Source organism: Eublepharis macularius, chromosome 8 (assembly GCF_028583425.1).
Source record: "Eublepharis macularius isolate TG4126 chromosome 8, MPM_Emac_v1.0, whole genome shotgun sequence".
Lineage (NCBI taxonomy): Eukaryota > Metazoa > Chordata > Lepidosauria > Squamata > Eublepharidae > Eublepharis > Eublepharis macularius.
Genome location: NC_072797.1, coordinates 96542162 through 96563078, shown reverse-complemented (window position 1 = coordinate 96563078; position 20917 = coordinate 96542162). Strand labels below are relative to the sequence as shown.

Sequence of the window (20917 nt, the reverse complement as noted above, 5' to 3'; positions counted from 1 at the left end):
TGGGCCAATGACTGGATGCCATGATCAAGGGACTAAGGCAAAACCAGCTAAAATCAAAGTCAGATATGAAGGTGATGCAAGTCAGATGCTTGGGGCATCTTGTTCAGGGGCTTGTAGAATAGGATCCCTTGGTCCAATTCATTTGAAACCTGAGAGGACTTAAGGGAACAGACAGCACTAGATGCACTTTTGGTGTAATTTGATTGAACAATTGGCACTCCAGCCCCCTAACGGCAAAGCTGTGGTTCTCTTTCCCTTTCCTCCTTTATAGGGGTGGAGCCCTTTTTCCCTCTGCAAGTAGGATGGCTGGGGACACTTTGTTTAGGGGGCTTTAGAATTGAGCCCCTTGGTCCAATTCATTTGGAACTTGGGGGGCTTTACATGCAATTTTGGTGTCATTTGGTTGAACAACAGCTACTCCAGTAACTCTGCCCCTGAAAAACATCCCCCTTAGGGATTAATAGCAGAGCTGTGGGACCAGATGGGATGGGGAAGTTTTCTGCAAAGGAAGCCTTCTCATTTGTGAAAGGAAACAAACAACAGACCACAACAAGGAAGAATAGCAAACACAGAGTTTTCAGTAGAAAGATTTTTTAAAATGTCAGTGATTGTAAAAGTACAAAAATGAAATGAATGCAGACAGTTGTGTATTTTTAATGCCAGCGGCCAGCCAGCCTACTCCTACAAGGCTACTGCTTGACTGCCATCCTGCCTTAGGAATCAGTAGAGAGTAATGTGCCTGTACCAAGGGGCACCTACTTCAGGGGTATGTAAAAACCGATCTCCTTTGTTCTATCTACTTGAAACTCGGGGGGGGGGGGGTCTTTAAATTAGGGGAAGAACTACATTATGTGCAAATTCAGTGTCATTATCTTTACAAACAGCTGCCCCAGAACCTCAAATGCATTCCTCATTGCAAATAATGGTCTCAAAACTCTAGAACCTGAAAAATCACATGGATATGAATACCAAACCAGTAACATTCAACCCAAAAATCAGCAATCATGGTAACTCACCACCATATGCCCTGATCTAAAAATTGTAGAAAAATTTTTCTTGAACATACTCCTAACAGGAAGTCATGTTACTGAACAGAGAGAAAGATGTTCTAAGCTTTTACCTACATGGGTGACATGCAGAGAAAAGTAAATTAAGAAAGTAGCAAGCCTGAAAGTTGCATGCTAGGGACAAACAAGGAAACATCATTTAGCAAATAGAGAAAAGGGTTGTACCCATGTCCCTATCTGACTGCCCCTTCCAGGAACTTCTTCTTTTGTACAGTCGATGTCATATATTTCAACATCTTATTTTCCTTAACAGGGGAAAGTCACCATGTGTAAACCCTGATTGAGGAAGTACGGTAACCACAAGAGCTCCTAGGTGTTACCAGTCTTTCACATTCATAGCTCAGAGCATGCCTTGAGTCTTTGAGTGCACCTGCTCCTGTGGTTGCATTAGTTACTATCCATGTGTTTCTTTTTGACTCTTTGCAGGCAGTCATCCAACAGAGAAAGAAGCCAGAATGGTCTCAGTTTACAGTTGGTATGCCAGCTTTACTGTCTGGTCCTTTTTTTTACATATCTAATCTCTGCTAAGAGACCAAAGCATATTGACTACCTATGCCAGCATTATTTTGGCTTCAACATGTTGGTGTCCAAGGTTTAGGACTGTGCTGCTAATGACAACGGAAAGCAGCTCTTTAGGGCAATTACACGGCTTCATAGTTAATCTTTTTCTTTAAAAAATGAATAAACCTTATGATTCTTTATGAAATGGATGGTAAAAGGGAAATAGAATATGGAAGGAAATTAGTGACATTTCTGTAGCCTTTAAATAACTTAAGTGTTCAAACTGAGCCTCTCTCTCTCTCTCTCTCTCTCTCTCTCTCTCTCTCTCTCTCTCTCTCATTTGGCCACTGTATGATGCATACATTATTTCTTATAGATGGTTGTTGTTTGTTCTGCAAACTTTTGATACAGAAATTTTAAGACTATCACTTATTCTGTTTTTAAAATGGCAAAAATATGATGTCACGAAATATTCTGTACTATGACACAGAAAAGAAAATACTACACTCTTTCATTAGGATACTTACCTGATTTCCAAGCTCCATGTTTTCTGAATAAACTGCTATTTGCCTTTTTTCCAGTCCTCCTTCTGATAAGTAGCTTGCCAAAATGACAAGGACATCAAAGTTGTATTTATCTACAAATGATTTCAGGTCTCCAGTCATGTTTCTGTGAAGAAGGCAGTTCTGAAATATGACAAGAGTATTGCTTTATGAAGTAATTTTGCTTAATATTCATACTTGTACACTGAGTTTTTTAAAAGCCATGCTTACTGTAGTGTAGAATAGTAATAATGAGCCTTCCAATAGCAAGCCTGTTTCTCCCTAGAGTGCTGTCCATCTGGACTGAAGAAATCAGAGTCTGTGCAAACAGCCACTACTTTATATATCAAGTCCTGGCATGGACTAGGGCAGTCTAAAGGACTGGCCCAGATTAAAATGGATTCTGTTCCTCCTGCAATTTCTACAGCTGGAGAAGTAAGACATGTAATATCATGACAATATCTGCCTTTCACAAATGCTAAAGTAACATTATGGTCAAATCCAGATGTAAAAATTGGAAAAAAATCTTTCTTATTGAAGGCTTGGACAGAGAAGGGAATTTTTACTTTAGATCAATTGATCGGTGAGAATGAGTTCTTGTCATTTTTTCAACTGAGGTCTAAATATGATTTGCCAACTTCTGCTGAATGGCAGTATTTACAATTGCAATGTTTGTTGGTGTCCAAATACGGTCCGGCAGCTTTGAGTGCTTCAGAATCTCCCCCACTTTGGAGATTCTTATTGAATCAATACAGAAAGTGAAATCTACAATCTGACAGCAGCCTGTTTAATAAAAGTTTGTATGTCAAGGACTTCTTCCTTAGAGTCACCCATTGTGAATAGCAACTTAAGACACAAGGGCTGCCATTCCCCCAGTTGGAGTGGGGAATCCCCTGCTCTTACTCTCCACCCCCTGCCATCACTCACCTGGCCAGCAAGGAGGAAAAGTGGGGGAACAGGCCTTCCAGGCTGGCGCAACAGAGCAATGTCATTGCACCACCCAGGGAATGCACCCGAGCTTTGCATTTGGCCTATTTGGGCCCCAAACGGACCGAATTGGGCCTATCTGGGGCACAAATCAGCCTAGTGCACCACATGCATGAGCTCTCAGGACTGTGCAATGATGTGATTTCCCATAAGTGATGTCATCGCACAGCTTTGGGAGTGTGCACAGCGAAGAGAAGACAGAAAGGTGTGCTGGGTCCCCCCTTACCTGCCAAGAGGGTAAGGGGACCTGGCAATCCTATAAGATACCCTTTAAAAATGAGTATGGTGTTTGTCTAAACCCCACCATTCAGTCCCAACAGAAACGCAAAGCCACTATAGCATTTTCCATTTTTCCATTCCACAACAACCCTGAGAAGCAGGCCAGGCTGAGAGAATGTGACAGGCTGAAGGTCACAGGCAAGCCTTTTAGGCAGAATAGCATTGAATTCTAGATTTCCCAGATCCTAGCCCAATGCTCTAATCACTATACCAAACTGATCCTTGTTAGAAACTGCGTTATACAGGAATGACTTCAGAGACAGGCTAAACACAACTGAAAAAATAACTCTCTTAGCAGTAGCAATTGTAATGCTGTGGAATCTGTTTCATGTTTTATGTTCGTTCTAGAATACTAGACTCTGGAGCTGCTCCAGCACAGGTTTTACTCATTTCTGTGTAAGCTGGCTAAAGGACTGCTCTGACTCTCAAAGGCTTATACCTTGAAAACCATGTTGATGTCTAAGGTGCCAGTGGACTCAAATTCTGCTGTTCTACCAACATAGTTACACACCTACAACTAGAAAGCTCTGGAGATCATTTTCGTGGCTGGCCTGCATTCACAGTCTCAACGTGAGACTGCAGAGGAGCCACAAAGATGAACTAAAAACGTTATACATTTTAAGAAGACAGTATAAATAACTTCTTATGGTGTTTAAAGTTTTAATTAGGGATGTGCGTTTCGGCATTCAGAATGCCGAAAGAATGCCGAAACAAAAGTGTTTCGGCTTCTTTCAGGGAATGCCGAAACGTTTCGGGGAATGCCAAAACGTTTCGGGTAGCCGAAAGAAAAAAGCCGAAACGTTTCGGGATTCTTTCGGCTTTCTTTCGGCTTTTCAATGGGAAAATGCCTCCGTCTTCCCGGACGTCTGGGGGAGGCATTTTCCCACCAAATAAGCCCAAAATTGGTGGGAACCTTCCTCTAACCCTTCTCTAACAACCACCCAAGTTTCAGACAGATTGGACTTTGGGGGGCCATGTTATGGCCCCCCAAAGCAGGTCCCCCCATCCTCCCATAAGAAAGCGAAGGAGCAGCATATTGTTAGCATGCTGCTGCTCATCTTCTTCATTATTTCCTATGGGGAAAAAATGAAGAGGCAGGCTTCCTTTGCCAGGGGTGGCATTTTGCATGCAAAATGCCCCCTCACCCTCAGGGGCCCTTCTCCCACCCCTCCTCCCACCCCCCACCAAGGCTCAGCCTGCTCCCACTTGGGGGGGCATTTCATGGCCTCCCCAAGTAGGTGCTCTCATCTCTACCACTGACAGCTGGGGGAGGCTTGTGTTGCCAGGGGTGGCATTTTGCATGCAAAATGCCCCCAAGCCCTCAGGGGCCCTTCTCCCACCCTTCCCCCCACCCAGGCTCAGACTGCTCCCACTTGGGGGGGGCATTTCATGGCCTCCCCAAGTAGGTGCTCTTTTCTCTACCACTGACAGCTGGGGAAGGCTTGTCTTGCCAGGGGTGGCATTTTGCATGCAAAATGCCCCCCAGCCCTCTGGGGCCCTTCTCCCACCCTTCCTCCCACCCCCCACCAAGGCTCAGCCTGCTCCCACTTGGGGGGGCATTTCATGGCCTCCCCAAGTAGGTCCACTCAGCCCCTAAAGTCCACCCCTTACAGCCCCACACAAACCCAATTCCCCCCCAGCTGCCACACACAGACCCGAATCCCCACATTAGCCCCTCACAGACCCAAATCCACCCCCACCTGCCCCACACCCATAACCCCAGGAACAGGCTGGCAAAGGCCAGCCCTCTCCCTTTGTTCCCTATGCTGGGAACTTCTAAACTCTCTTTCCCTGGGCAATTCTGCACAGCCCAGGGGTGCCACAATGGTGGGCACACTTCTGAGTGCCAGCTGGTCCCTGTGAAAGAGCACCTTAACCACAGACACCCTCCCTCAAATTCCCCCACCACCTACAGAGATGGCTGGCCAGCCAGCCCCATTGTTCCCTATGATGGGAACCAACTGCACAACAAAGAATAAAACAAGAACAACACAAAATAAAGTTTTAATTTTTTTTCTCCCTTCCAAAGTACAAGTAGGCAAAGCATTATGACACATTACACCAGCAGTCCCCCACACAGAAAAATAACACAACTCACTTAACATCAGAGAATCACAAAGCATGATTCCTGTCAAAAACACTTTATTTCTTGAACAGCTTTAGGTTACACAGCAGGGGGGAACACCAAAGGGCATGGCAGCACTATCTTACACAAAAATAACACAACTCACTTAACATCGGAGAATCACAAAGCACAATTCCTGGCAAAAACACTTTATTTCTTGAACAGCTTTAGGTTACACAGTAGGAGGACACAACAGGGCATGATAGGAATGTACTACAAAAAATAATACAACCCACTTCACCGTTTTTGACAGCAATTGTGTTTGTGTGATTCTCTGATGTGAAGTAAGTTTTGTTATTTTTGTGTAGTACACTGCTTTCCTGCTCTGTGGTGCCTTCCTACTATGTAACCTAAAGCAGTTACAGAAATAAAGTGCTTTTGACAGCAATTTTTTTGGGGTGATTCTTTAATGTGAAGTGAGTTGTGTTATTTTTGTGTAAGATACTGCTTCCATGCCCTTTGGTGTTCCCCCCCTGCTGTGTAGCCTAAAGCTGTTCAAGAAATAAAGTGTTTTTGACAGGAATTGTGCTTTTGTGATTCTCTGATGTTAAGTGAGTTGTGTTATTTTTGTGTAAGATAGTGCTGCCATGCCCTTTGGTGTTCCCCCCTGCTGTGTAACCTAAAGCTGTTCAAGAAATAAAGTGTTTTTGACAGGAATCGTGTTTTGTGATTCTCTGATGTTAAGTGAGTTTTGTTTTAATATTTCTGTGTGGGGGACTGCTGGTGTAATGTGTCATAATGCTTTGCCTACTTGTACTTTGGAAGGGAGAAAATAATTTTTTTAAAACTTTATTTTGTGTTGTTCTTGTTTTATTCTTTGTTGTGCAGTTGGTTCCCATCATAGGGAACAATGGGGCTGGCTGGCCAGCCATCTCTGTAGGTGGTGGGGGAATTTGAGGGAGGGTGTCTGTGGTTCAGGTGCTCTTTCACAGGGACCAGCTGGCACTCAGAAGTGTGCCCACCATTGTGGCACCCCTGGGCTGTGCAGAATTGCCCAGGGAAAGAGAGTTTAGAAGTTCCCAGCATAGGGAACAAAGGGAGAGGGCTGGCCTTTGCCAGCCTGTTCCTGGGGTTATGGGTGTGGGGCAGGTGGGGGTGGATTTGGGTCTGTGAGGGGCTAATGTGGGGATTTGGGTCTGTGTGTGGCAGCTGGGGGGGAATTGGGTTTGTGTGGGGCTGTAAGGGGTGGACTTTAGGGGATGAGAGGACCTACTTGGGGAGGCCATGAAATGCCCCCCCAAGTGGGAGCAGGCTGAGCCTGGGTGGGGGGTGGGAGGAAGGGTGGGAGAAGGGCCCCAGAGGGCTGGGGGGCATTTTGCATGCAAAATGCCACCCCTGGCAAGACAAGCCTTCCCCAGCTTTCAGTGGTAGAGAAAAGAGCACCTACTTGGGGAGGCCATGAAATGGCCCCCCCAAGTGGGAGCAGGCTGAGCCTTGGTGGGGGGTGGGAGGAGGGGTGGGAGAAAGGCCCCTGAGGGCTGGGGGGCATTTTGCATGCAAAATGCCACCCCTGGCAAAGGAAGCCTGCCTCTTCATTTTTTTCCCCATAGGAAATAATGAAGAAAGATGAGCAGCAGCATGCTAACAATATGCTGCTCCTTCGCTTTCTTATGGGAGGATGGGGGGACCTGCTTTGGGGGGCCATAACATGGCCCCCCAAAGTCCAATCTGTCTGAAACTTGGGTGGTTGTTAGAGAAGGGTTAGAGGAAGGTTCCCACCAATTTTGGGCTTATTCGGTGGGAAAATGCCTCCTCCAGCCGTCCTGGAAGACGAAGGCATTTTCCCATAGAAAAAAGCCGAAAGAATGCCGAAAGAATGCCGAAAGAATCCCGAAAGCCGAAAGCCGAAAGAGATTCTTGTTTCGGCTTTCGGCTTTAACGATAGAGAATCTTCTTTCGGCTTTCTACTTTCGGCTATAGCCGAAAATTTTTGGCTTGCACACCCCTAGTTTTAATATAACGATTAGCCAAGAATGTGACCCTTATCAAGCAGGACAGTTAGCTATTGTTTGGACAGTATTCTGAAACTCTATAAATATGGAAAGTGGGAAGCTGAATTCATTGGGAGCATCTTTTTAGAAAGGGCTCCATGCATGTGACCTTGGGGTAAGAAACTTTTATGGACTCATGTAATTGCTCTCCTTTAGAGAGCTAGAATTAATGGTATGATTTTATGTTGATTGAGATAACGTTAAGAATATTGAATAATTATGTTTTAATAAAAGCATATAATGGATAGACTAGAATAAAAGCATAGACTTTACTTGTGTACTATACCAAGTAACAAACCTAAAATGTTATTGAGGTGCACCTTTTGTCAGGTATTAAATGATCTGATATAAGAAAGCTAACTAGATGCTTAACTTCTTAAGTGCATGCCTATATCTGAATGAAAACAGTACAGAGAGAATCATGAGAAGTAATAACGTATCAAAGTATCGTGATGTTCTAACAAAATAAAGTACTACTACGGCCTTCCATAGGCAGCCTTCCTTAGGAGCATTACCTGACGTCTGGCTTACTAGTGATTGAATAGAATCGTTTCAGGAATTGTGAAATTGATGTCAACTTTTTGACCATCTTTGATAAAGAACTGAAATGGGACCTATAGCGAACGGGTCAGCCCGTTAGATGGTTTCCTTTCCATCCTGTACACCTTGACCTACAATTGGCATTGATGGACTTTATGCACCTTATATCAAGAATTGTTTACAAAAAGCAATATTGAATGTTGTTAAATGACTGTTCATCAATTGTATTGAATGTACTAGCACTTTATGTATAGGTCTGAAGGTGGGAAGATTGCATGTGCTGGTATGTTGATGTTAAATTGTGCACAGATGAAATCAGAACAACTTAATTATTTTGTAATTGTTGTAGCAGTACTTTATTTCATTAGAACAGCACGATACTTTGATATGTTATATCTAAATGAAAGCTGATGATAGTCATTCAGAACACTATGGAGTTGTTCTAAAATGTTGAGATTGCACATGCCCGGTGCTAATAATCATGTGCTGAATGGCACAGTTTGTTCTTCTCAAAAAACACCATGATTTGAGGTATTCCACCTCTTAATTTACATATGAGCAAATATATACTTTGGGACAAACCTGGTGTGTGTGTGTGTTTATTCCAACATAAAACACAGAAAGTCCAGTGGAACTGGGTACTGAATTGAAAAAAAAACTCTCAGCTAAATGTTTAAATATTTACACTTGCAATAATTGGGTGGGTGGCTAATCTCTGTTTGCTTTAAAAGAAGTGGCAATGGCTTCTTTAAATTGTGGATAATCATTGCCTAGTTTCCTGTAGAGTAGGGCAAGTTGGCTATTGTAACTCCCCACATAACTGAAGCCAAGCTATACTTATGACCCTCTCCATGACTGTAGCATGATTCATACATCATTGAGCATAGTTGCTATTTCCCCCATGTCTCCATCCCATGCCTCTCTGGTAATGGATGAAGTAGTGAAATGATGTGTGTCAGGACAGAGAGAGCATCATGCCAGCCATGTGATTCTCTGGGTCAGCAGCACTGACCTCTTCGTTTTCCATGTGATCTGCTATACCTATGTCATTTCAATACATCATAGCTGACCAGAGTTCTGGAACTGCAGTGATGTCTGATAAGGAGTAAAAAATGAGCTGCTAGAAAATGGAGAAAGTTTAATTGCCCCGAACACCAACAACCAAATCAGATTGTTTTTGTTTTGTTTTTATTGTGAGTAAATGATATGTATCCACTCAACATGTTGAATGTTTTTCTTTAGTTTCTGCCTCTTGCAATAGCTTAGTAAAATACAGAACAACTTCATCTGCTTTTAGAAAAAAATTCCCTTTGGCTTGTTCTGTTTGTATTTGAGACAATGTATTGTTGTCTTCCGGCTAAACTCATTACCATGTGACATTATTGGCTTTTATGCTGCTACTACACAACACTCTTCTTAAATAAACATCACTTCATCAACAACATGTCACAACTGTAGATTCAGGTGGGCATTCTATTCACTTCCTTCACCGCCAACTACATACATCTGTCTTCTACCTGATAAATTACTCTTTAACTTGCATGTGTACAAATACTATTTGTTAATCTACTCAGACGTGTCCATAAAATGTGTTTTGTTTCCCCTTCAGTTAAAATTAAAATGGAAAACACTATTTATCAAATTGAGAGAGGAAAAATATTAATTTTTCAACATGAAAAAAACAAAGCTCATATCACAATTTTGTGTGCTTTGCATGTAGGAGGTGATTTCTTTTCATTTGATGAGCATGATACATGGCCAAAATATAATTGGGATTAACTCACAGTATAATGGGCCTGAGATTAAATTACACATCAGTTACCCAAGTGCCAGAGAACAAGGACTGGGATTCAAAGAGCTATTTTAACCCATGGGATTGTGCACAACCTGTAGTGTTCATTACCTTTTATTCACTGAAAGTCATATCAACGTTACATATCTCAAACTCCTTTTGAATCTCCTGTCATTTTCAAAAGTGCACGGAGGGGCTGTTTTTCAAGAAATGCATCCAAAATTCCCTAAGGCAGACACAACTAGTTGCATTGCTCTTTGGATGCTGGCCAAAAAAATGTTCCTAACAGAGCCAGCAATAAGTAAACTCTGACAATATTCTGAATACGCTGTTAATGAGAAAATAAAATTATCACGTTCAAATGGTGGTTGCTGTAAGATACATCTTACTCTCATCTTAAGAAGATGCGTATCCCTACACCTCATAAGCTATACTAGAAGCAGGCTTTCTGAAACAAACCAATAGGTTCTGTCATATTGCTGAAAGATGCACCGATGAGACCTCATTACAATGTTAATGTGTCTAACAGTACAACAGCAATAATATGACTAATAGACAGTGGTAGAAAGGTGGGATATAAATGTTGTAAATAAATAAATGACATAACCTTCTACGCCCATTGAATTTAAAAGGTGTGACTCTGCTTAGGGCTGCACTGCAATTTTTCTATATGTAAATATTAAAAAAGAATACTGGGTTCCTTCCTATTGGTTTTGATAAGATTTCTATCCCATCCTTATATAAGTCATCATTCATGTGATTATCCTCAGAATACTACTAATAATAATAATAATAATAAACAACTCATAATAATAGTAGTAACCAATTGTTTAATTAAGTATCACTAGAGTCTTTTCTGCACAGGTGATTTTTGCCATTTTTGGCCCCATACCTCTTTGGGTTTTCCTCTGAATTCTGGAAACTCCCCCTTTAGAGTTCAATGTGGCGTTTTCAAGATATCTCTTTGGATTTTCTGCCTGCGTTTATTCCCCGATGTTTTTCTCAATGCAGTTTTGAGTCAGCTTTTTCAATCATGTCGAATTTTACTTTCAGTTTTTCCCCCTCCATCCTCTTCAGGCTTTTGGGGTTAAAAGTTCTGTGTTTGTGGTGACTCTGTGCCAACACTGCACACACACCATGTTGGGTTTCTTTTCACTTTCATGTCTCGTTTGTTTGTTTGTTTTTCCTACTGCTAATGCCTTAATGCTCAGTGCCTTTGGTAGGTTGTAACATCATAACATTGTATGCCATAACATAATAATGCAATGGGGCATAGATGAAAATTTTAAAATGATGTGATGTGGTGATGATGCGACAGCACCGGTGATGCCAACAGTGATGCTGATGATGACATCCATATCTCACCGCATACCCCTCTTTATTCCATGGTGGTGCAGACAAAAAAAGATGGCACGCACAATAGGATTAAAATCAGTGTGCAGAAAGGTAGGTGTCCAAAACAAATATGACCCCTCAGGAGTGAACAGTCAAAAGAGAGGAGAAATCACCAGTGCAGAAAAGGCCTAGGAGAAATCCACCAAACATGAATACAGTACAACCTCTGTTCTTTTACTGGGGTTTGACCAGGTTCCACGAGATCATGTTCCACCATAATAACCAGAGCTAACAAGCTGAATTTTCCCAGCCAAAGTAGTCAGTGTCAGTGCAATCCTAAGCACAGTTACTCCAGTCTAAGCCATAACTCTGCTTAGGATTGCATTGTGTAAGTTGTTGCAAAGAACAGCAGAGTATATTCCTCACATTAAATTAATTAACTTTAGCATGTTACTATGTATGCTCTGTATATACTGTACATCTTCTGTGAGCAAGCCCATTTGTACTTCCAGAGCCACACACGATAACTTGGCATAAGAAACTTCTCTGCCCCGTCTCACACTTTCTGTTCTAGAAGGAGTTGCCTACTTATGCTGCAATCTTAAGAACAATTTTCTGGAAGTAAGCCCCATTGATTAAAATGGGACTTCTTAGAAGCCCTACTTTGGATTGCTCCCATAGACTATTAGTTGGCTAAATACAGAAATTACCCAAACCAGGACTTGGACCAAATATTCTATTTTATAAATCGAGACAGGGATTTAGCAAAATAATCAGAGAAAGTTTATTGACAAGTACAAGCAAGTACAAGCAAGCAGTCAGAGTAATGTTTGGGTATTTTGCAGTACAAAATACCAAGGACTCTATGGATATCAGTCCCCAGTTCCACCGTTCAAACAATATTTATGCACATTAGGAAAAGTGTATCTCAAAAAGTAGAGGATTACAGAGTGGAAGAAAAGAGAAGGAACAGTGAGGAGAGTAAAAGGAGATATTACCTATTCCTTAAAATATTGGGATGTTGACTAGGGTGGTTGATAATGTTCTGCAGTCTGATGATTGATGCAGCAACCCAAGAGGGGTCACCTGGGCATGGATGCCAAGCAGGAATCCAGAAAGCCATTTGGGTAGTAGCCCAAAGAAGCCCATATAGAGAGCATGTGGAACGAGACCTGGAATGACAAGTCGCTCAGGATCCAGGGTGTACTGTTGGGACTAAACATAATATTTCCCTCTTCGCTTTACAAAAGAATTGCAGGGGAATAAAAAGAAATGAAGGAAAGCCTGGGGAAGGAGAGGCGAAAGACAAGGGGAAATAAAAAGAAAGAAAGCCTGAAGGGAAGATGAAACCACAAGCTTGGATGCTTACTAGCACTCTTGTTGTACTAGTACTGCCCCTGTGCCCCCAGCGGCCTGAATCACACCCCACAGTGCTCTGCAGCGGGCCGATTTCAGGCCAAATTGGGCCCATTGGGGAGCGTGGGGAGTGCCCTTTGACATGCGGGATGCCCTTTGACCCGTGTAATGACATCACTTCCTGGAAGTGACATCATCATGCAAGCCGGGTGCACGCACACACAAAGAGAGACTCCATGGAGGCAGCAGGGTAAGATCCAGGCTCCCAGTCTTCCGCCAGGGGAGATAAGGGACCTGGCAACCCTACCTTTGATACATGATTAATTCTTTAGTAGACAAGTCTAGGAGGCTGTCAACATGATTTTGAGATGGTAAAATAATACAGTGTGTAATGCTCTGACAATCTAGAGTAAAGCAGAAACCTCAAAGATGCAGGGAAATATTCTCAAGACAACATGACTGAATGAAAGTTTCACCATTCACTGTAAGACCAAAATAATTATCTTACTGATATCATTCTAAAGGAGATTGAATAGTAGGACATGTCAGTACTGTAGAACTCATGGCCAGTATACATTCAATTAATATACATCTCCATGATAGTTTACAAAAAGTTTGTTACATAAACTAAACAATAATGGTACAAAGTATGTTATATATCTTCTGTGGAATGAAGATATTCCTGGCTATACTTGCAAATGCATACTCTTGAATAAATAGCACAATTTAAGCAACATAATAGATTGTTTTTTGTTGTGTTGTGTTTTTGCCCTTTGCAACAGTTACACTTTCTGATTTATGGCATCTGACAGTTGATTACCCAAGTGAACCCAATATAAATGCACACTGCACATAGACCTGACTCTTTGGAGGAGCTAGCTGTGTCAATATTAACCTGACCAAATTAAGAATAAGATGGCTCTTTTGTTCCTCACACTTCTCACATGGAGAGCACAATATGGCTTTTGTCAGAGGTGCTCCATCATTTTGGCTCAAGGAAACTGTCAGTACAGTTTGGGATTCGTTATTCATGGGCAGATATCCTGATGGGTCTAATGAAGCCTTTCTGCTGACAACTCATTTGCTAAAAATACCCAACCATCACGAAGTACAAATGAGGAATATATTTCCTTCCTCATTACTGTTTTCCCCCTCCCATAATGGCAATTATGTCATGAACCCCAATGATCCACAACCTGGGATATGCTGAATTTCACTCTGAAGCCTATATATGAATAGCCTCTTCATACGTCTCGGTCAGACTTTTTATCGTCTTGTTTCTTCCTATTAACTCATTGGAAAACTTTATGACATCTTTAAATTGCAATATAATAGGGTAAACACCAATCTTATAGCACACATGCCGAGCCAACAGCCTGTGTGCCATTTGTTGAAAATTTTGAGCTAATTACTACAAGCCCCCTCCTGCAAACAGGCCTGGGCTATTTTTTAAAAATAAAAGTTTTCAGGTAATATTATCAAAGTGAAAATAACGATATATATATGAATTTGTCACATCAGTACTTATTTTTTTGAATTCCCTCTCCAGATACTGACCCTTGGGATGTTGGTTAAACACAAATCTAGGTTACATTCATCATGACTTGGTCTTACAAGAAATAGGCAGGCATCCCTTTTTTTAACATCAACCTATTTTTATTCCATTATTTTCTAAGGTTCATAAATACATTATTTTCTCATATCTTGAATTTCTAGCCACTAATATATTCTTGGGCTTCCTTCAGTTATGTTTTTGTAAATTTCGTTCCATTGGAAGTATCCTTGCTAAACTATCTAACAACTTATTGGTGCCGAAGGAGTTCAAATAAGCAAATCAGGGGCCCTGGTCAAAAGTGGGCCCTGCCCCCTTTTTATTACATCCTTCTCTCAAGGAGAGCTTTAGACAATGGCCCTGCCCTCGTGGAGGGGAGAGGGAAGGAGGAAGTGCCGCTGGCTGCACAACAGCTCCCTCCAGGCAGCCTCCCAGTAGTACCCACTGGCTGGCAGGAGTGGCAGCAGCTCGTGCCCACCCAAGTGCCTCATCTGGCCAGCAGTGATACCTGGTGCTAGGCAGGCATAAACCACTGCAAACAGTGGTCGAGCGCAAGCTGCTGCCAGCCAGTGGGAAGTGCTGTGAGGCTGCTTGGTGGGAGTAGCCACAGGGGCTGCTGCAGAGTTGGCTGCCCTTCTTCCCTCGGTCTCCCCTCCACTGAAGAGTGATGCCATTTTCCAAGGCTGTTTTTCCAAGGCAGGTTGCATCTGCTCTGCCTGAAACTCAGGCAACTGCCAGCAGGGTAGCTGAGGGTAGCAGTGCTGTGAATCTACTGCTGATGCTTGGGGAGGGGCGGGGGTATCTAGGTACCTGTGCTGTCATCCCACCCCTCTCTCCTATCCCAGTTTCCCATATCTAGACTACCACTTAGAAATCTCAAAAATGTTGGGGGATCCTTGTGGACAAAGCAGTATGTAGTATAGTGGGGATGCATTGAGAATTGAGTGAAATCATCCTGCTAGGAGAAAGCTTTTCTGAGTGAGTTTCCCCTGCTAAGGAAAGAGAGATGTCAATTCTGGCTGCTACTCCTTCCTCAGTGCAACCCCCCTCCTCCCAATGCCACATGGTTTTTTTGTCTATGAGGGCCCCTTCCCTCAGAGAGCTGTTGAGGACAGGTGACGAAGACATGCCTCTAAGAACTCCTTATGATAGTTCATTGGATCCAATACAGTATCTACTGGTTTTCCTTAGGATTCTCTTAGGCTCTTTACTTTTATATATTTTTCTCCTAGGCCAGATGACTCTCTCCTTAAGTTTGAATTACCAGGTTATCAGATTTGTGAATATTATTTGCATCTTCTGCTCTCACTAACTACAATCACAACTTGAATATCATAACACAATCTGAAATTAAACATGAAGAAAATGTAGTATCATATTCCTTGCAAAATGCTATCATTCCAGTTATGCCTGAACGGATGTCAGGGATGTTATCTACTGGCTTGGTTCACATCTTGCATCTTGGTTGCAGTCAAAGAAAGCAATTTTTCAACAGACTGTTCATCTCCAGAGCAGCCTAAATATGGCAAATTGTAAGGAAAACTGTGGATGCACTATTGTCTTGCAGCTGTCACTTCCATCTTGCACAGTGCTTGCAATTTCAAAAGATATATTGTTAAAAGAAAAAAAATTACATTTTTGTTGAAACTTACTCCTTTGGTGTTGCTATATCTCTAAGTTATGATAGAGTAACTCAGTGTCTGTTAATGGCTGCCAAATGATCTGAATCCAGATCAATTCACTCATGCACATTCTCACATTTCCCCTCTTCCTCCTTGTCTGTAAAAACTTGTATTTAAACTTTAAAACTAACAAGGATGCATCTCAGGCCTTGTTGCAATGTGCCCACATTGACACCTAAATAGAAAGGCAGCCAAACTGTTCCAACTACAGATACATTTGTACAGAGAGGGGGCAAACTGTGAGTGATCTGTGCTTTAAAAGTAGGTCACTTTAATGTGACCCTGAGGGATGTGTTAACTTCTCCAGGGACTGAGAAAATTCAGTTTGCTAACTGGGTAGGTGTAAAAGCAGCCAGAAGCCACAAAAACAGAAATAAATGACACATCTACCAGTACATAGCAGAGCCATGACCAAGTAGCAAAAGCAGCTACTGTGAAATTTAAGTCAGTCTTCAAATAGCAAAATCAAGGTGGTCAGGCAAGAGAACTTGTTGCAAACCCTTTGCTTTCTCTAGCTGATGCTGTCCTTCCCCTACTTTGAGGTAAAAATTTCCTCCCAAAGCATATGAAGCCGTTTCCTGGGCTGGGAAGCCTTCAGTAGCATGTTGGTATCTGTAACTCAAACTTTTATTGTCCCACCCTTAAAGAACATATAGGTTGTAATGCTACCCAGCCAAGGTTACGTAGAGGGGAAAACAGGGGTTTACATTTCCCTTAGAAATGAAACTGGAACATTAGGCTTATTGAAGTTTAAAAGACAACATAAGGTTTATTCACAGGCAGAACCAGAACAGATAGGTAGGAGTGTGGGCAGGTACTTAAAAGCTTCCATAAGTAGGTGGTTTTTATACAGATCACCTGCATGAGGCACAATACACTTGGGGCCAAGCTACACATGACAAATGACACTTGAACGGCAAGTGGATTGAGTGGAGGGCAAGTGAACAGGGAGAAATACACTTGCTGTTCAAGTGTCATTCGTCATGTGTAGCTTGGCCCTGTGTCTGGTTAAGTTTATTATGTTGGCTAACTTAGATGAGAAAGGTTGGTGTTATCAGACTTAATCTCTTTGAAATACAGTTCCTCCTTTTTCACCCCTTCACAGATTAGGTGCTCCAATTTATGCACCCACAGTACTTCCTCCCTTTTACTACAGGCCTCAGGGTATTCCACTGAGTTAAAACCCTCTCCAGATACTGGGCAGGAGTTATACTTATATCCAAGCTATAACCTGGTTTCTTTGGCTGAAGGGGAGACTCCTTTCTACCCACTTCCTGGGCCAACTACAAGTCCCCAGATCTATTTTGTCTCAGAAAAATTTAGTGCTGTCTGACTCACTTTAGAACAAGGACTAAAAGTGCTTCATAAACTTTACTGTGCTTCATAAACTTTCTTCCTCACACAGAGGACTCTCTGGCTGACCCTCTCTGGTTGGAGGCCAGGCTCCAACTCTCTAACTCTTCAGTTTGCTCCAACTATCAACCCCTCCTGTTAGCACCAACTGTCAGTTCAATTGCCAACTGCCATTCTCTCAATTGTCCTCCCTTCTCGCTGCTGTTTCAAGCCTTTACCTGCCTCTGCTGGATGTAGCATTTGGCAATCCTGACATTTTTATGTTGATTCCATCACAGAACTCTATTCAGATGTAGGCAAGGAGTTTTGATCAAGATACATTTGGTGGGTCGTCACATTCACAATTCTTAGCAGCCCTTCTTACTGCTAAAGCTAATACTTCTACTACTTCATACACTAACCAGTGCAGGTGTGTTATCTAATTCTTTTAATTAATCTATTAATGTACAAATGCTTGTCCATACATTAATACTGTTGCAAAGAATTGCCAATACCCTTGCTTTGATCTGTATTTCCACATATAAATCGTTAAGCAGTTGTCCTTGTTTCAGAATCTATTTTCCTATATTACCTTTCATTTCCTCCAGTCATTCCTTAACCCTTCTTCTTGTATCAGCCAAAGTTAGATTGTGAACCTGCAAGCAGGGAATCAGCCTGGTAGAAGCACTGTACATGGGCTGTAACTCTACCTAGTATTTTTAGGGTCTTTTATAAGTAAAAAATGATGCTGATAACCCTACTTTTCTACAGCTGTTTCATTTTGAAACAGTACAAATATATCTATCTTTTTGCTCATTATGTATTATTTATAGGCCTGAAGTCCAGACCTTTTATTTCTGTTCTCAGCAGTTTGTTTACAAGCTCTAATTGTAAAAGTTACTGGAGAAAATCCATGGGTTCCAGATGCTCTCATCCAATATTAATATCAAATCAAGGGCAAATGTTTATGAGTCTTGAAAGATGAGAAAGGAAGTACATAGTTTTTTTCTGCAGGTAATGGAATACTAAGCAATGTAGAACAATGACTGCCATACCTAGTGACCAGGAACACTCTGTTATAAAACAGTCTCAGGTATAAATTTATATTCAGCAATTTGTCCTGTGCGGTATAACTTTCACGTAAATACTGTAATACAAAAACACATTTCTTGCTGTCAAGAAAATGTCTAGCAAAATTAATCAACCATTCATCCATTCAGGCTCTTTGCATACCCTTTTGTCAAAGAGGGAGCGCTAAGAGATTTCTTTCCTCTTCCATGCATTCATTGTAGAATCCATCAAGCCCATGTTGATTTATTGAACTGTCTCTTAGCACAGCAGTATAACTATAGCAAATGAACTGATAACATCTCAAAAAAACTGTAATGATTCAAAAGTATCTGGAGTATTTAATTTCATCCAACTTCAGATTATAGATTTCTTGAATGTACTGACTTGTATACTTCTCAGGGGTTCAACAACTTAGCACTTAGAAATTTTAAAAGGTCCACGTCTCCATCATACAACTGTAATAATTTAGAGGTATCCAAACTATCCAAGGTATTTGGCTGTCAAATCTCAAAATGGTCCAGACTCCATATATATTTTATCTTTACTATTGGTAGTGTCATTGGTGTCAGCATTTTAAAGAATATTTTATATTCATGAGATCCTTTATATACTGCAGGTCGATACCTAACACTGATGAAGAATGAGGTTTTCCTGCACATCCCAGCATACCTACAGGCTACAAGTATCTCCCTGTCTGTTTCAGGCATTTCAATATAATGTGTACAAAAGGTATTTACGGAGAAAAGAATGTAGAATGCCAAGCAGCCTGCAACACTATTTAAACATGGATTTCATCCCTGAGCGGCATCCACTGAACCCCACAGAGCCCATTCATCACTCACCAGCTTTGCATTTTTCTTCATAAAGATATATGACCTTTGCCCATTAGATTTCATTAGCAGGGCACCATACAAGGCTCCTTCGCAGATGACAGGCCAGAGAGCTAAACATCCTCGCCTGAAGGAGTTTGTGGGAACAAGCCCATATTCAATCCTTGTCCCTGGGAGGCACTTTTAACACCTGCCAGCCACAGCACTATCATCAGAAAAACATTTACAAATTTATCTTCAGGCTGGTGATTATAAGAGATAATTTGTTTGGAGTATGGATAAAGTTGGTCTAGCATAAACAAACTAGATGTTCAAATTACATGACGAACATCATTAACTATTGATTTAACCACTACCATTCTGAGAGAGAGAAAAAGACATTAGCACAAAATGATAGGTTGTTTTAACAGAAAAACAATAGTCACAAATAGAAGGAAATTGTAGCTTGAGCATTTGTCCTCTCTCTTTCCACAGTAGTTTACATTATGTTTATGCCATATTAATATTTACACCCTACCATGAATATCTACATATAGTCACTCCTATTAATTTATATACAAAAACCCTTATATTTGTCTATCTGTAGTTGCTCCCTACTTATGAACTCTAAAGCTAATCAATAATTATTTCCAAATTAGGCATTAAGGATGCTTGGCTCACCCTTACAGTAAAGCAACAAACTGTATTCTAGAGCCAAAAGGAATATTTGCAAAAATTCAATACTGAATTTGCTGAATTTTGTTATTTAAGAAAAATGAAGAAGCAAATGTTACTTCAGAAAGTATGGAGCAAAATTTGGATTGCAGTTGAATGTACAAAATTCAAAAACCTTTAGATTGCTGGTATCTCTTGGGCATTTTGGCAGGCTTTGAATATGATATCATGCATGTTTTCAACTCTCAAATATGATGTTATCCATCAAATGCTCTAAGATAAATCATGTTAAATTAAACAATATAAAATCTTAAATAGCATTTCATACTACAACCATCAAATAAGGATAGTCCACTGGGTTTCAATTGTCTTCCAAGGAAGCCTGGGTTCTTTGAAAGTTTATTTTAATATTTTCTTAATGAGAAGACTAGCTGAAAGTTTCTACTACAGCTATTCCTCTGTAACTTGCAGCTGCAAGGATGTAAGGTATGTTCTGGAACACCATAATTTGCCCACAAAATGAGAAGAGATTTTATAAATGTTAATGTGGATTATATGAGCTGAAGGCAGAACACTTGAAAATTATTGCAGAATCTGTGGAATAACATTGCACGTAAGTTCATAATACCATCAAACACAAAATGCCATTGCATACAAACTATAAATTTCTGACACAGTCACAAACTGAAATCAAATATCATTAGATATAAAATACAAATAGGTACCAATATTCCAATGGGAATCCACTTTGAGTGATTTTAATCAGAATGAATTGCCTCTATAGTCCTGTGAATGAAGTCCCACTATCACCTCCCATTGTGTCCCCGCTGCGCCTTCTGAAATGCTGCCTTTGCAATCCAGGAAATACCCAGAAATAGTGCTAAGAGTGAGGCAGAGATCTATGGAGGGGATCACTGAAGGAAAAAAAAAAACTCCTCTTCCTGCAACAGAAATGGCACAAAATAGGATTTGGATCCAACCTCTTTTAAACAAATAAATGTAGCGGTCTTATACTCAGTCAAATGATTGTTCTACCTCAGTATTCTCGACTTTGACTGGCAGCACCTGTCCCAGACCTCAAGTAGAGAAGGTTTTTCCTTATTTCTTAAAAGATGCCAGGGATGGAAGAAAACACATGAATGCCCAACATCCTACACCCCCCCTTTTTTTAATATGAGCCGAGGATTAGATTGAAAACCTGCAGCCCTCAGGTTTTCTGTCCACACCCTCCCAGCAATGCAACTCTCCCATGAGGTAAGCTGCAGGAAGCTACTTGAGGAC

At 41.3% G+C, this 20917-nt stretch overlaps 1 protein-coding gene across 1 annotated transcript in view; it reads right to left on the bottom strand.

Annotated features, from left to right (window-relative positions):
* Positions 1-20917, bottom strand: part of PRUNE2 (prune homolog 2 with BCH domain) — a 180085-nt gene that overhangs the window by 70712 nt on the left and 88456 nt on the right. The window contains exon 7 of the mRNA XM_054987592.1: positions 2096-2254. Within this exon, the coding sequence (XP_054843567.1) occupies positions 2096-2254 (159 nt within the window). The remainder of the gene's footprint in view (positions 1-2095; positions 2255-20917) is intronic.